At 42.4% G+C, this 15522-nt stretch overlaps 1 protein-coding gene across 12 annotated transcripts in view; it reads right to left on the reverse strand.

Moving 5' to 3' along the window:
• The window catches only part of LOC125467494 (paired box protein Pax-2-like), a 228891-nt gene that overhangs the window by 204801 nt on the left and 8568 nt on the right, over positions 1 to 15522 (reverse strand). For 2 of the 12 annotated variants that reach the window (XM_059640243.1, XM_048563409.2), the window contains exons 1-4: positions 12894 to 14420; positions 9971 to 10181; positions 7204 to 7401; positions 2443 to 2528 (exon numbers count right to left, since the gene is read on the reverse strand). In XM_059640243.1, the coding sequence (XP_059496226.1) occupies positions 2443 to 2528; positions 7204 to 7401; positions 9971 to 10181; positions 12894 to 12936 (538 nt within the window). In that variant the 5' untranslated portion in view covers positions 12937 to 14420. Of the gene's footprint in view, positions 1 to 2442; positions 2529 to 7203; positions 7402 to 9970; positions 10182 to 12893; positions 14421 to 15522 lie in introns of those variants that run through there. The other 10 variants (XM_048563418.2, XM_059640239.1, XM_059640240.1 and 7 more) reach the window with 9 other exon arrangements.

A 15522-nucleotide genomic window follows, 5' to 3' on the forward strand; every position in this document is an offset into this window, starting at 1 on the left:
TTATAAGCTCAGCCCTCAACCTCCTACACTCCAGTGAAAAAAGTCCCAGCTTATCCATCCTCCTTTTATAACTGAAACCCTCCATTCCTGGCAACATGCCGGTAAACATTTTTTGAGTCCCCCTCAAATTTAATAATATCCTTGCTACAGCAGGGTGACCAGAACTACACAAAGTACTCCAGAAGCTGCCTTACCAATGCCCTGTACAACCTCATCATGAAGTCCCAACTCCTGTACTCAAATGTCTGAGCAATGAAGGCCAGCATGCCAAATGCATTTTTAACCAGCCTGTCCACTTGCGATGCAAATTTCAAAAAATTATGTACCTGAACCATTCGGTCTCCCTGTCCTACTCCTAAACCCTTGCAGTAATTCCATCCCCTTGTCCAAACTGATGATCCAGTGAAGTGTAGAAGGAAGTGCCACACTGTCAAATTGTCACCGTTCAACTGGGATGATAAACCAGAGTACTACTTAAGATACTGCAGCAGTACCCAAAGGGGCCCTAAGTATGGTTGCACATTCAACTGACTATTCCTGTCACTCGTGTTTGTTAGAGCTCCTAATGACCTCCACGTCCCCTTTTTGTTCTAATAACTATAGAACTTCAAGATAAGCTGTTGAAAATGAAAAGTTTTGAAACTGTGTTATAGGATTACAAGTCTCTGATGTTTCAATGACTGCAAAACAATAACAGATTAACTCTAATTTTAAAAATTAAACATGTAAAGCCATCTTTACAAGTACCTTACAAACTGGGAACAATGTAGATTTGCAGGTTTTAATGCATCATCTTTGTACAAATCAATTGAATATCTTTATGTATCTTGGTAAAAGTAGCATTTTACACAGTACTTTTACAGATTATATCAGTGCATATTATGAAATACTCAGGATTGCTGGCTCTTGTTTAGTTTCCTGTCCAGTGTGTATGCCTTTTAAAAACATCCATTTTCATATCAATATTGGTAGAGAATTACATGCAACAAAAAAAGAGAAAATTCAGTCCTTTTGAATGGATTACCTAATTTGTAGTGTGCACCTGTTCTTTTTCCCCCTTAGCTCCTATAAATTTTCCCCTTTTGGTATTTATCCAATCCTTTTTAAATTAACTCTTGAATCTGCTTCCTCTGTATTTTTTTTTCAGGTTGGCTGTCCCAAATTAGCTGTAGTTCAGTTAGCAGCCCTCTTGCGTCAAACTCACAGGTTATAGGTTCAAGCCCCATGCCAGCATATTCATAGAAAAAGTGATGCTGACACTCTGGTGCATGTACAGTCAGAGATGCTAAACTGAAGTCATGTCTGCCAACTCAGGTGAATGGACATATTTATGTAGCACTATTTTCAAGAAGCACAGGGGAGTTATCCCTCCCATCCTAATTAATATTTATACTTAAACATCATAAAAACTGCTCAGGTGATCACTGTCATGTTGTGGTTTTGGATTCTTGCTGTGTAGAGGCTGACTGCCATGTTTCCTGACTTAGAACCATGGCTACAATTCTAAAATATGTCACTGGCAGCAACATGCCTTGGGATATTCTGTGCTAATGAAAGGTGCTAATATAAGGTTCACCCTTTTTTGTTTATGACAACTCTCTGAATAAACAGGTCTATCATCTGATTTTTCTGCATATCAACTTATTCTGGAAGCAATCTCCCCTCGCAAACACAAACAAAGTCTTTCATAGTTTGAGCACCTCGAACAATTCACCTTTTAACCTTTCCAGCTCTGAGAAATACATTCCCATCTTCTCTGACTTCTCCAAGTAACGAATGGCCTGTACCCTGAATAACTGTCAAGCTAATCTCCTCTGCACCTTATCTGAAGTAGTGATGGTCTTCTTTAGTTGGAGAAGATGGTAGTGTCATGGTTATGTCACTTTGTAGCCAACCCAAAGACTCAGGGTCAATTCTCTGGGAACATGGGTTCAAATCCCACAGCAGCTGTTGAAATTTGATTTCACATGATAAATCTGGGGTGTGATGATGATGATATCAATGGTCATAAAACCCTATCTGCTTCACTAATACTTTTCAGACAAGATAATATGTCATTCTTATCTAGATAGGAAGGTGTAGAGTGAATGAACGCAGTGGCAGGGAGGCTGACATTTTGGGCCTAGACCCAATTTTCTGAAGAAGGGTCTCAACCCGAAATGTCAGCTTTTCTGGTCCACTGATGCTACTTGGCCTGCTGTGTTCATCCAGCTCTACACCATGTTATCACATTTGAGAGTTAGCAAGCTACTGGTTTCTAGTCTAGATGACTCTTTATCTAATAGCTGTGCTGGCCTGGAAAAGATTCCACATCAACAACACATGCAGCCAAGAGCAGCATGGACTGGAGAGCAGGAGTGTAGGTCGGTGATAGGGAAATGTGTAGTACTGATAGGTGTGAAATGATTATCATTTGCTTGCCAGCTCTGTTTGCTTTCTTACCTATTGTGTGGCCTGGTGCAGCGACTGCTGTGGCGGGCCCATCCGGTGAGGGATGAAAAGGCTGCTGCACTTTGGTCCGAATGATCCTGCAAACAAACCATGAAATCACATCAATTCACCTCAATGATCAGGGCGACTGACTCTACCTGGTCACGTCTAATCTAGTTGTCTCGCGTGTAAGGCAGCCCAGGCTCCCCAGGCAGAACTCCCAGAGTCAGATCTGCGTGAGGTGCCTAGACCTGCTGAAAAAGGATGTGATTTAATTGATCTGCGGCTGGAGAAAAGTTGGGAATTAGTTGCAAGGCCAGTAATGCAAATGGAAAGCCATAAATTATTTGTGACAGGAATGCAATAGTTCTGTAATGCTGTTTGCAAGTCGTTCTCCCATCGTCTGTACTAATGACACTTTGAAAGGGGCTCACTCCCGAGGTATTTTAAACTGGGTCTGCGCGTTCTGCGCCGAGCAAATGTTACCGTTTGAGCGAAGGCAAGGCGAGTAAAGGGGAAGAAAAGCTATATTTATGTCGAGATTTATTCCGACAACGAAATTTACAACAAAGGCCCTGTCTAAAAACAACGCTAACTTCTCGCAGATTTAAAACAGTTGTGGTTAATAGATTGAAAAGGCGAAAAAAATTAAAATGTTCGACGTGCCCCCTTAATATCTCTCATCTCAATTTATAGTTTGGGGTCTGCAAATGATTTAACGCAGGAGGGATACGGTTTTTAAATATATATATAGATTTTTTTTGCTTGTTTTCACCTCACTTCTTTCATTTGATATTTACTCTCCCCGTCCCTAACTGCCCCGGAGCTTAATCCCCACTTTAAGCTCCCGCAGCAAGAATGATGAAAGTCTTCCAGGACTGGTCGACTATGGGAGGATTCACGGCTCCAACCCTCTACTTCACAGGATCTGTGTGTGTGTGTTTTGGGAGGAAGGGGGAACTTTAAGCTGATAACCCAGCCCGGAGTCTTGACTGCGGAGGTCACCCAAACCTACTCTAGTAGTTACCCTGGAGATGCGCACAACGATCACAACACACTGTGGGATTGTCCCCTCCCTCGCGTCGAGCGTTGTAGCCGGCGAGTCTGCTTTAGCTAATTCTTAAAGCTGCCTTTGCCACCCAGCCCCCGCCTCTATGTTATTGCCTGACCTCTAACACTTGGGATCCCTGGTAGGAGTTCATATAAAACAGTCGATATACATCAAACACTCATTGATTTTAATGGCCACAAGATCGCCCACAATCTCCGCGGTAATGTCCTTGGGGTTACACGACAAAAGCTACAGGACTTATCAAAAAAAAAACATGTATCAATATTTGATTTGGATTCCCAAATTCCACCATAACTGTTATTTGACCTATTGACTTGCGCCAGCCACATAAATTCAGCGACTTTATTCGGAATCCATGTCCTGGATATTGAATAAGCAATTTAGAAGGGCGAATTAATGAGTTGGCCGTTGCGGAAAATTCCCTGAAGAAATATTAAAATTGCTTTGAGTCGGAATCAATAAGCATCGAAAGAAGGGCTTGGATTTTTTTTAATGACCACCAGCCGTTTGCTTCTTATTCCTGACTGCAATGTAACGACAGAGTGAAGCCTTGTCTAGTTGTAATCTTTAAAAATTCATGCAAGGACAGCGTTTAGCTACAAAGTGGACTTGCCAATGGAATGATCTGAGATAATCGTTGTATACTGAATTAAAAGGCGACACCGCAAAGCAACGCCCTTTTATTAAGATGGGAAAGGGGGGGAATTAATTTAATTGTTTCTTTTCTGGATTCTAATTTTTTTTGTCACACCAGTTCTCGCAGCCAACTCGATTTCTTCCCACTCCACCTCCAGTTTTAATTGAAACCGAAAACTTTTACCAACATGCTGTAATGCAATTAATCCACACAAATTGCCCTTGTGAGAGACTGTACTGCCATGCAATTTTTTTAAAAGACTCTGTTTTAATGTTAAACACACTGCCTTTAAATACTGTGTGGAATCGCTACCAGCGATCGGGTAAAATGTGTCGCTGGTGGCAACAGTAGCGAATACAGACCGGGGAAAGCTCATATCCGTAGCCCAGCATTCCAACACACTCACAAAATCGCCTCTTCATCCCCCCAACCCCGAATACCACAGGTTGTTATTTTCAACCACGAACTATCTTTTATTTCTCAATTCCTCCCCTCCCCCCTCTATTCAATGCATGCAATCTGACTCTGATCGTTTGGAAATTTAAAAAAAGAGAAGGGAGGGGAGCAGAATGCAATGTTTTGTAAATACTGCGGGGCTGGGCTAGATGTTTGGCGGCCGGTTGCGAGGTCAGTCCGGCGGAAAGGAAGAACGAACTCGGCCGGCAAAGGCGGGGGCGGAGGGGGAGGGGGCACGATTAGCTGGTAAATCTCATTCTCAAATCAGGAGAATCCCCTCCCTTTGAAATAACAGCGAGCCGCTGCTTGAAACACCTGTTAGACATCTGAAAAGTGCTACTTCCAGAGGTAGAAAAATAAAAAAAACTGATTTTAATCGAGTTACAGCCGGTTATTATTGGTCACGGCGTGAGGCGGCCGTAGATAAATAAACCCTTTCCAGATACTGGTATCGAAGTAATATTGCCGTGTTCTCTCCACCAAGGATCTAAGATATTGTAGAGAATGCATTCATTAGTCTCCTCTCCAGTCTCTTCCTGCACTAGTCCTGGGTATATCCGTACAGAAATTACACCCCCCAAAAAAAGTCAACATGTGCGTCTGATCCCGCTCCCTTCAAGATGGTTGTGTGGGGAGTTGAAAAATTAGAGGCGTTACATAAATGCTATACAATTGTGTGGCTCAGTTTTGTTTTATAAGCGGAAAATTTAAAATGCTTGCTTTATCTTTTGATTTCCTCTTCGCGTGTCTCCGAATTCGAGTTTTTTTTCCCCACCTTAAATTCTTTTTCTAATGTTACAAAATCAGAACACACCGAAGGGAACACGGTCGGCTCAGCACCGAGAATTAATAATAAGTGAGGATTATTATCGGGGAAAGGTAGCGGGCATTATATGTTGGCGGGAGTGGAACGCAGAACAATCCTGAGGAAGCTTTCTGAATACAGTTTGTAAGTAAGACGCTTTCTTAACTGTCCAGTCTCAACATTTTAGGGATTTGACCGGCTGAAGCGCACTGGGGCGAATTACGAGAGGCTGCCGAATAGGTTTAAGCAAATCTCATTTTTTCAAAGAAAAATGCACAAACAAGAGTTGTCAGTCTGTTCAGCATTTCAGGGGAACAGTCCACTTCAGTACCGGCATGTGTATGCCTGTGTGTTCAGGTAAGACTGCAGATGTAGAGGCGCGGTTTCATATAGCTGGACCTCAGTGAACTTAGACAAAGTGCACATTCACAGAGCCAGCCAGCTCCATTTACTTATAAAGAGCTTTTGCATTCCTCCCAGATTTCAGAACCGCTAACCTGGACTGAGCAAAACTTCATTAAGCGTCAGAAAATTAACAAGATAAAAGAGAGAGAGCATGAGCGAAAGAGGAGAGAAAATAAACAGAAGTCAAGCAGTGAAGGGAGTGCAAAGACGCACACCGAAAAAAATAAAAGTCGTGTACAATTTTTTTTGTTTCTCTGTCCAGTAACTTTTCAACTTGTCTAACTAATAACAATAATTAATCGACCCGACTTATCTAGTGCAAATTTGAGAAGGGTCTTCTGTGAATTCTAAAATTCTCGCTCTCCTTGCAAGAAATCTGCCCCTGGCTCTAGCTGATTACAACGCTCCCCCTCACCCACGCCGATCGTCCAAACTGGCCTATTTTATTGCGAAAAAAAAATGCTCTCCCCCCGCAAAAAAATTACAGAGCCTCCCCCACCCCACCCCCCGCCTGCCTGTGATGATATGGAATGGGCTCTCTCTCCCCACTTGCCGCTCTTCCCTCCAGCAAAACTCAGGGGGTTTCTGTAGAAGCACCGCCCAGGCTGTAATCTTTAAATCAATGGTATTATAGAGCCTCCCTAATAGTTTACATTTCCACCAATTTGCAATTACATTAAACAGCGAAAAGGGGCAGTGCATCCGGGTCTTATTCACCTGCCCTTCATTGATATAGCTGCCTGTTTCGCTATGATCCCAGGTGAGTTCAGAAAGGAGACCGCCGCCTCTGATATAGATTTAATATGTTCCCATTAGGAGCCCACGTTTCAGGAGTGATGCAAAAATGTGGTTAGCTGATTGTGTGTATTTCCAGATTGGTATTTTTATATTGGTATATTGTATAAACAGATACTATTCCTGAACTCCTTTGAGTTAGGAACGGATATTTCTTTAACTCTCAGGACAGAACATTCCGTCCTTTCTGACTATATCAATGAGGCAGATTACTGCACACCGTCCTATATCTTGCAAAATTAAAGTTTAATTTTTCTTGATATGAACAGTCTCCACGGTCTGTCTCTCGCCCCCTGCCACCGCTTTTCCAAATGTCCTGCTCAGGCCAATCTACATTTATAGCGGCGCGCGGTTTAGTCAAATACTTCCTCACTTCCTTGAACTTAATTGTGAAGTTATTAGTGGCGATTGAAAACGATTGTTTCCCTCAGTGAAACAGACCTACTTTCTAACTTATCCTTCTAACTGAAGATAACGCTGAGCGTTGAAACCTGGTTAGCTATTCGTTCGCTCTGTGTATTGCTGACTCTTTTCAGTATTATAAATGAAGACTTGCTACTTTAACTTGTTGAGGGCTGTCGGAGCCCAGTCTCACGCCTGTACCTGTTGATAGAGCTCACACTGGGCACGCTGTCATTGTCACAGATCCCCTCGGCCAGTAGTCGGTCGCGAATCTCCCAAGCGAACATGGTTGGATTCTGGCGCTTGTACTCCGCTATCTTATCAACGACTTTCGGGGTCGCAACTTTGGGTTTTGAGCCGCCGATGACTCCGGGCTTGATGCTGCCCGTCTCATAATATCTGATAGGGTAGACGAACCAGAAAAGCGAAAAAAATATGACAAGTAAAACTTCAGCAAAGAATGCTGTCATTTCCGCACCGCTGTGGAGTTCCCGCAATCAACAATTAGATTAAACATGGATATTAATTACACAATTGTTCTATCTCTTATATAATTGAATTTAGGGAAACGACAACAAAACTCGACCTCACTCGTTATTTACAGCCCCATAAAATGAATATGGCATACTGAAACACAAATAAGTCAGTGTATGTATGCAAAGGTATTAACCTGTCTGCGCTACAGTCCTCCCTACTCTCTAACTACCCGTCAGCTCGCTTAAAGATTAGAAAGCTTTAATACAACCCTATGCGTCATTTTCTTCTCCTCACCGGGGGAGACAGTTTTATAAAGGTTACAATTAAAATTAAACATTGAAGCTGCCACTTTGCCTTTGGTGGCGGAGGGGGCGAAGTTTCTGGATTGTTCTGCCGACTGTTTTTCCGCCCGAGGGAGCGGGACAGAAGGCAGAAGAGCTGAGAGTGGAGGCTCTCCCCGGCTCTATGCATGTGTCTGTGTTAAAGCTTGTTTGCTTCTGAGTCGTTGTGTCCTGTTTAGGGATCTTAAGTAGAATGGACAGTGTAGAAATTGAGAGCCACGATCTGGAGACGATCCCCCCTGCATTATCTGAAACTGAGATCCACAGCTCTCACAGTTAATAATTATTGCCCTTTATCCCACTGTCACCGAGCGCTAACCTCCTACCCTCTGTCCATTTCATGGTAAAGGGTTGTGCAAGCGATGCAGGTTAGGTTATTATTTTAAAATCAAACTGTTTCGCATTGTTGAAGTGGGAAAAAATACCATTCGCCTCCCCCTGTGCGCTGTTCGATTTGGGCTGTAAATGGGGGCGGGGGTGGGGGGCAGTGTGGTGGCATGGGGAAGGTCGAATGAAAATAACAATGCAATGCGATTGCAATTCTAGTGCGGGTTTAACTCCAGCATGGATTCGTTCAGGATCTGAAACGGCGTAAACCAGGGAACATTCCAAGCCGACCTGGGCAGCGTGGCTGAGATTCAGCGCTGGTGGTATTCTCCTGATCAGTGGCCGCACAGTGGAGATTCAAAACGTTTCCAGGTCTGAACACACTCCGCGTAAACAAATACCAGCCTTCGGAAAAATACAGAGTCTGGGCACCTATTAATCTGGCGCCACATAAGCAATGACGAGTGGGGTTAACGCCAAACCACTTTATCTCCACCCGCTCCCAGCGCTGTGTATTCCCAAATGGCCCCAATCGTATTAGAATGGTTCCAACACCACAGTAATGTTTCCACTCCGGGTGCAATACAATCAGTGATCACTGGGCACTAAATGCCCAGCGTGATACCAGGGATTTCTAACTTGTGTTTTTTTCTGCCTCCCTTTTCTTGTGTCTCTATGACTTCTTAGGAAAATTTCAGCGTCTAAATGCAATAACTTTCAGAAAGCAAGTTAAAAAATTAAAGTGACGACTCCAAAACGGGAGTCAGCTGCAGTGATATTTTATAAGATTTACACTTTTGAGACTCCTGTTTCAACGTCACTCAGATTTCTAAGTCTGGCTTTGTCAAATGGCTCGTTTCACAGTGAAATATCAGTCGTCACGTACTATTCCGGGCCTAGATTTTAACTTCCAGTTTATTTCTGTGATATTAAAACATTATTTATTTCAGTTTCTCTTGAATGGCTGACTTGTTCGCATAACTGCCTGAGAAATGGACATTTCTGAAGTTTCGAAAGAATATGTTACCTTCTCGTCCACTCCCAAAATAATGGTCAGGGATTAAAATCGCAGGTAGTGGAGTATTTTAAAACCTTGCAAAAAATACAGTCCACCCCCTATTTCCACCTGTTCTACTGAATCTGTGAATATTTGCATAAACCACGTCAACCCCACAGGCCCTGGCAACGAGCTACAAATTCTCCACAGACCGCCCCCTCCCCCCAACACTCTCGTTTTATTCCACTCCTGCTTTGTAAGTGATTTCTTCCGTTAGAGGCGGATCTGATCTACTTAAAACTGGAGTGTGTTCACAATGGGGCATACCAGCTCGAAAAATAACGCTCGATTTCGCGTTCAGGTCCGATTTGGCACATCTTAACTGATGGTTCATCTAGCTACCTTCTTGTCCTGGGAGTGTTTCTCTGTCTTTGTACCTTGTCTGCCTCCTGGATTACCCATATCATTTACACTGGACTGTTTGTAGTGCCGTTACTAGACCCAGTATGCCACTTTGATAACACTGCCTATATTAGTGTTGTTAAAACAGTTTCTTTTTCCAAATTTCCGCTGCTAATTGATTCAACTTTCGTTGCCAACGGCATTGTAATTAGTGGTGGTGTGAATTTGATCAGTGTAAGTAGGTTGGAGCATAAATTGACTTTATTGTGGGGGTCCTTTCACTTCAGAGCGCCACTAACCAATTTCTCATACTAGTTCCGGGATCATGTGTTTGTGTAGGTTTATGAATTGTATTAACCTTTGTTTCTCTCTTGGCTACGTTAATTTCTGTTTGCCCCTTGTCTCTGGCAGTATCCCCCCTCACCTGCCCAGTATCTTGCTGACACAGCCGTGGCTGACCCGCAGTTGTCGAGAGATGTCACAGGGTCTGACTCCCTGGTGTGCAAGTTCTACGATGCGTTGTCTCACCACGTCGGGAAGGGGCCTGCCGTTCACAAATACTCCTCCCAGCTGATTCACACCCCCATGCCCTGCAAAACACACACAACTGAACTCATCCCAGGTAGAACTGCAACCTGAAAGAGAGCAAAAAAAGACAAGGGTAGGGGGGAGAGAGAGAGGGAGAAAAGGGAGGAGTGGCGCAAAAGCAACAAAATAATGGAAGGAGAAAAAAGGGCGGGAGGAAATGGGAATAGAAAGAGAAAAGAGAACGAGAGGAAAGAAAATCGAAAGCATGGAATAAAGAAATTACATATATGTGGACACGTGTAGTAAAACAGCGATACATTTTTAAAGTTCACACATTAAATTATACATAAAGGCACATGAAATGTCTTATTTTAAAACTACAATACTTCCATTTATTGATTCGTTCTGCCTTCTTACAGAATACAAAGCCCGTATATTTATACATTAAAATCTCTGATACCGGATTAAATTAATGTACCTCACACAATAAGACGTGGCAGTTTTAACAAGCAGAAATATTCATTGCACTTTGAAAATTGAGGATCATCAGGATTTTTTTAATAAAAAAATCCATGTTTACCACTTTTGAATTAGCTTCCATTTTCATTTGTGGACCAAGTGTTGATTGTATTGTGAGTGTGTGCGTGTATGTTTGACGGGGCGGTAAGATGATCTGTTTGTTAAACGGCACGCTGGTATCTGCGCGGTTAGAGTGTGGAAAACAGAGAATTACAAATGTGTAGGGTTCCCTCGCTGCAGGGCTTCGGAGGAGGCGTCTGAAAATTCCTCTGTCTCGGTTTCTTCTGCTCCTGTAGTGTGTGTGTGTGTGTGTGTGTGTGTGTGTGCGTGGTTTGGAGGGGCATGGGAGTGTTGGTGAGATCTTTTTATCGGGGGTACAGTTTGCTTTGCTCGGGTGACAATCAGCAATTTCACTGAGTGGAAAATTGTTTTAAAAAAGTAGACAATTTCAGTTTGGGGCACTGTAAAGCTAAAAAGGGATCTATGGATTTATATGACTTATAAATGCATCAGCCAATCTGTTAATATATATAGAACACATAAGTTACAATCTGTAATGGGGTGCATATGCTGGGCACCGATTAATTAAGTGGACCAATTGTTTACGTTTCAAAACTTGCACACACAGCTAGTCCTAAATAACGTGTCGCTTGTCTAGTGTTATTTTCTTTAACTTCAGACGTTGTGTTATTTATTGTGGCCATGCTGTTTAATAACGGACAGAAGGAATCGTATCAAACGCCTCGCCTTATTTACAAGACTTGTGTGATTCACTGGATCAAGAAGGAGACAATGATGATCTCCTTGCTCGCAGTGTACTTGTCTGAAGTTTATTTACACTGGAGTGACCGCGGTTATTTCGACATCAACGCAATTCCTTCGCTTCAAACACTAACTCAATGATGTGACATCGTTCTAACTAATTCTGAATTACCCGAAATCAAGACAGACCGAAAGATTATAAATATGGATTTGTGTAGGACAATCTTGTACAGAATGATTATTCTAAAACAAAACTCTTTAAAATCTTTCTCGATCTTCCCAACACATTTTAACTCGATTCCCATTGTAATTTGATTATTTTAAAAAGGAAACAAAGCATTTGCCAATCTGTCCTACAAAATACAACTGGGAGAGTGAGGTAAAGTGCTCTCTAATGATAGCTGTTTTGTTCGCGCTTTTCCTTTACTCTGCCGAGATGTGGTTTGAAGTTACTATCTGGCAAAACTCCTATCTGATTCAGCATCAATAATTCAAACCATCTTTGATATCTTAGATTCGGTATTATTTGAAAGCTGCATCATCAAGGGAAGATTAGAATCAATAATTTAAAAGCCTTTTACGCTGTTATTTCTGTTGGCGTTATAAGTGTGCGTTTACCTTTACAAAGAAAATGACAATACGTGAAACGAGTTATTTTCCTCTCAACACGACGTTAAAATTCTATCGAGGTTGGTACAAATTACAAATTATTTTAATAATCCAACCTAGTGCAATAAAAGATATCTATTTGACTATATATATATTAGTGCAGTGATTCGGTTTATAGTGTTTGAGAGATTTCTAATACTATGGGGCCCTACACGTGGTGAACGCTGAAATCAGAAACGGGATGACCCGGCACTTGTCAAATCCTGGCTGTATGAAAAGATTATTTCATTGCCACCCGAACTGTCGGGGCTCCCTTGTAAATGTTATCTCTTACAAGCAGCTGGAAGCGAGGAGACACAAATTCTCAAGAAGGACGGTGAGAGAGGAAGAAAGAAAAAGAGAGAATCTTCTACCTGAGAGTTACTGGTAAAAAGCAACGTGACAAGCCGAATGTTAGAAGATATTTGTGAGCGAAACCTGGGTAATATGTTTGGCGAGAAAACCACTCACTCTCCCTTTACAATCGAGCAGAGAGTGCAAGGGAGAGACTCGTTGAATGACCTTCTTAAAAGCTACACAACTCCCGCGAGCTTCAACCATCCCCTTTTATTTTTCCAGTGCAATTATATTTGGTCTGCTTAGTATTCCTCAAATTCTCAGTTTAATATGTGCCGTGATCTTTCTGTTACCAACGTAAACAACCCGGACATGTATATTTAGATGTAAGTGACATTTTGTCAAGTAAATAGTCCTTGCCTTTATTAATAAAATCGCCCTTTTATGAAATGTGCATCTCGTTACCTTTCTGTACTAAATAAATATATTAGCAGTTACAATTAGAAAGCTTTATTAATTTGCGCCTCGCAGCACTAATATTTCATTTAAAACTGGCGTTAGAAAATACAAAGTACAATTAATCTCTTACTCACTGTGCATAGCTGAGAATGGATCTGCTTTACAATGTATATCCATGAGTGCCAACGCTACAGAAATGAAGGGGACTGAATCCGCCGTCTCGTCTTTTAATTAAACGCTTACGTTAATGCAGAAAAAAATAACATTGACTGTAAACAAAACAAAACAAAAACAACTTTTCTCTCTTTTTTTTCCGCCCCTTCTCAGCTGTGGCGTCGAGCGAAAATACTAAAACTACTCCGGGAAAGAAAGTTGTAACTGGCGGCCGGCGTCCTCACTCGCTGTTCCCGGTACACGGAGAGATAGGGAGAGATAGGTCGGCAGTCGCACAGGTGAGACACATGTCCGTCCAGTTTTCTGCAATGTTTTTGGAGTAAATCAGTCGGAAACCAAGTCTCGGATTTATAGACTGTTTAGAGACCGAGAGGGAGAGAGAGAGGGGGAGAGAGAGAGAGAGAGAAGCGCTCACGCAGTGACGGGAAATGAACGCGCAATGCGTCGTTTTGGCAATTTCACTGTCCCTCTGAAAATTTCTGTACACCTTCACTCAAATCCTTTGCTTTCGCCCTGTCTCCTCAGATGCGACTGATGGTGCCTGAGTTGCGCAAGGGTAACAGGCCGTTCTGCAGGGCGGTAGTGCCCAATGGAGCCAGAGAGCGTGTCTCTGGTTAGTTTCTGGTGCTGGTTGCAGGTTTTGAAGTACAGACTGGAGCCCGGGTTCTGCGTGGCTCTCTCTAAAACCCTGCGCAGATTCCAGCCACTCCAGTCCCCTTTAGAAAGATGGATGACTTGTCAGACAAAGCCAATAGATTACAACACATTGTGATTCGCCAGCGCAGATTGGACCCCAAATGAGGAGGTCCCGTGATCTGCCAGTGTTGAGAGTCACCATTCGCAAACACATAAATAAATAGATACACGCAGACGTATACAGACGCGCATACACACACACACACACATACAGACACACATAGACACACACATATACATATACAGACACGAGCATACATACACAAACATATACAGACACAGACTCACATATACAGACACAAGGACACATTCACTCACATATGCAGAAACACAGATACACATTAGTGTACAGAGTCGCACATTTATATTCAGACTCATGCAAAAATGCACTAACAAACAGAGAACTGCACATACAAAGAGAAACAGACAAACATACACTGAGACACGCACTCAAATACAGACACACACAGACAGGTACTCACATACACAGAGGCATACATATACAGACGCATATACGAACATATGCAACACATATATACACAGGAACACATACATTCAGACAGAGACAGAGACGCTTACATAAATGCACTCTTACAGGGGCGCGCACATATACATTAATTTATATAGAGCCATGAAGTAACATACAGAGACACGCATTCACACAACACCACAAACACTCTTCGCTACACGCACACTCGCATTTACGCACGTGCTCACATACACAGACACATCTCGTCGCATGTACGCGTAGAGACAGAGTTATACAAACACATACACTTGCCAATACATTGATGCATACCTCGCACACGATTTCCAGATACATTGACAGACGCATATACACTTCATGTACACGGAGGCACGCACAAACTCAACGCACATAGACCTGGGCACATAGACACTCAATTCTCATTCATACGCTTACCGCGCAATCTTACACTTTAGCACGAATACAAAACCTAAATTCGGAATCTGAGTTTCGATGTTATTTGGGGAATTGAATTACGAAACAGCCCGTTTGACATGAACAAGACGATAGGACGAAAATAATAAGTAGACAGACCTTAATCAAGAGCAACTCCACGCATTCTCTGTATTTCGTTTAATCTGGGTCTCTGCACTTTCCTCTAACATATCATATGTATTCCTGTCTTATTTCCAAATTGAATTCTGCGGGAACAGGCTCTCCCTGTACATCTGTTTGTTTTAAACAGATTGACTCTTTATTGCAATCAGCCGCTTCCAAAGAAGGATATATATCAAACGACAACTATGGTGCTTCCACTTCCTGAGATGTTGTTTGCATATCTGATTATATTAACCGGTGTTTCTGTGCAATCAAGTTATTTAACCAGCCCCAGCCGCCGCACCCCTCCCCCTCACAGACCCCGTTAGTTTACCTGAGCTGTCTATACGGGGCGGAAAGTGAAATTAGATTGACAGACCTTTTTAAAATAAACGTTTCTGGTATATCAACAGAGTTTACAAATCACACTTTGCCCTGTCTCTCTGAAGTTTTTTTTTTATTAATAATGTTTGCTCTTAACGTTTCACTGAGTCCATGTGTAGACGCATCAATTTAGTGACCCACAGCAATTTCAGTCGCATAGCATGGGCCGACCATGCAAAAGTACTAAAGCCTCAAACTCATTCCTTCTTAATAGCTTTCAGAATTCGCCATAATCTTTCTGCAATGGGTAGTTAATGTGCGTTTCATTTCTTCACTTGCCTGTTCGCCGACCAGAATATTTCAGGTGCCTATTTGTTTTATTGTAAAGAAATGATTTGTGTATGTGCAAGGTTTTTGAGCGATAAATGGAGTGAGTTAGGCGTCGTGTCGCCCATAGTTCTGCAGGTGGCGCTGGCTTCTAACTTCTCTGAAGTCAGATCACTTCA

The sequence above is a fragment of the Stegostoma tigrinum genome, chromosome 37 (genome assembly GCF_030684315.1).
Source record: "Stegostoma tigrinum isolate sSteTig4 chromosome 37, sSteTig4.hap1, whole genome shotgun sequence".
NCBI classification, from domain to species: Eukaryota; Metazoa; Chordata; class Chondrichthyes; order Orectolobiformes; family Stegostomatidae; genus Stegostoma; species Stegostoma tigrinum.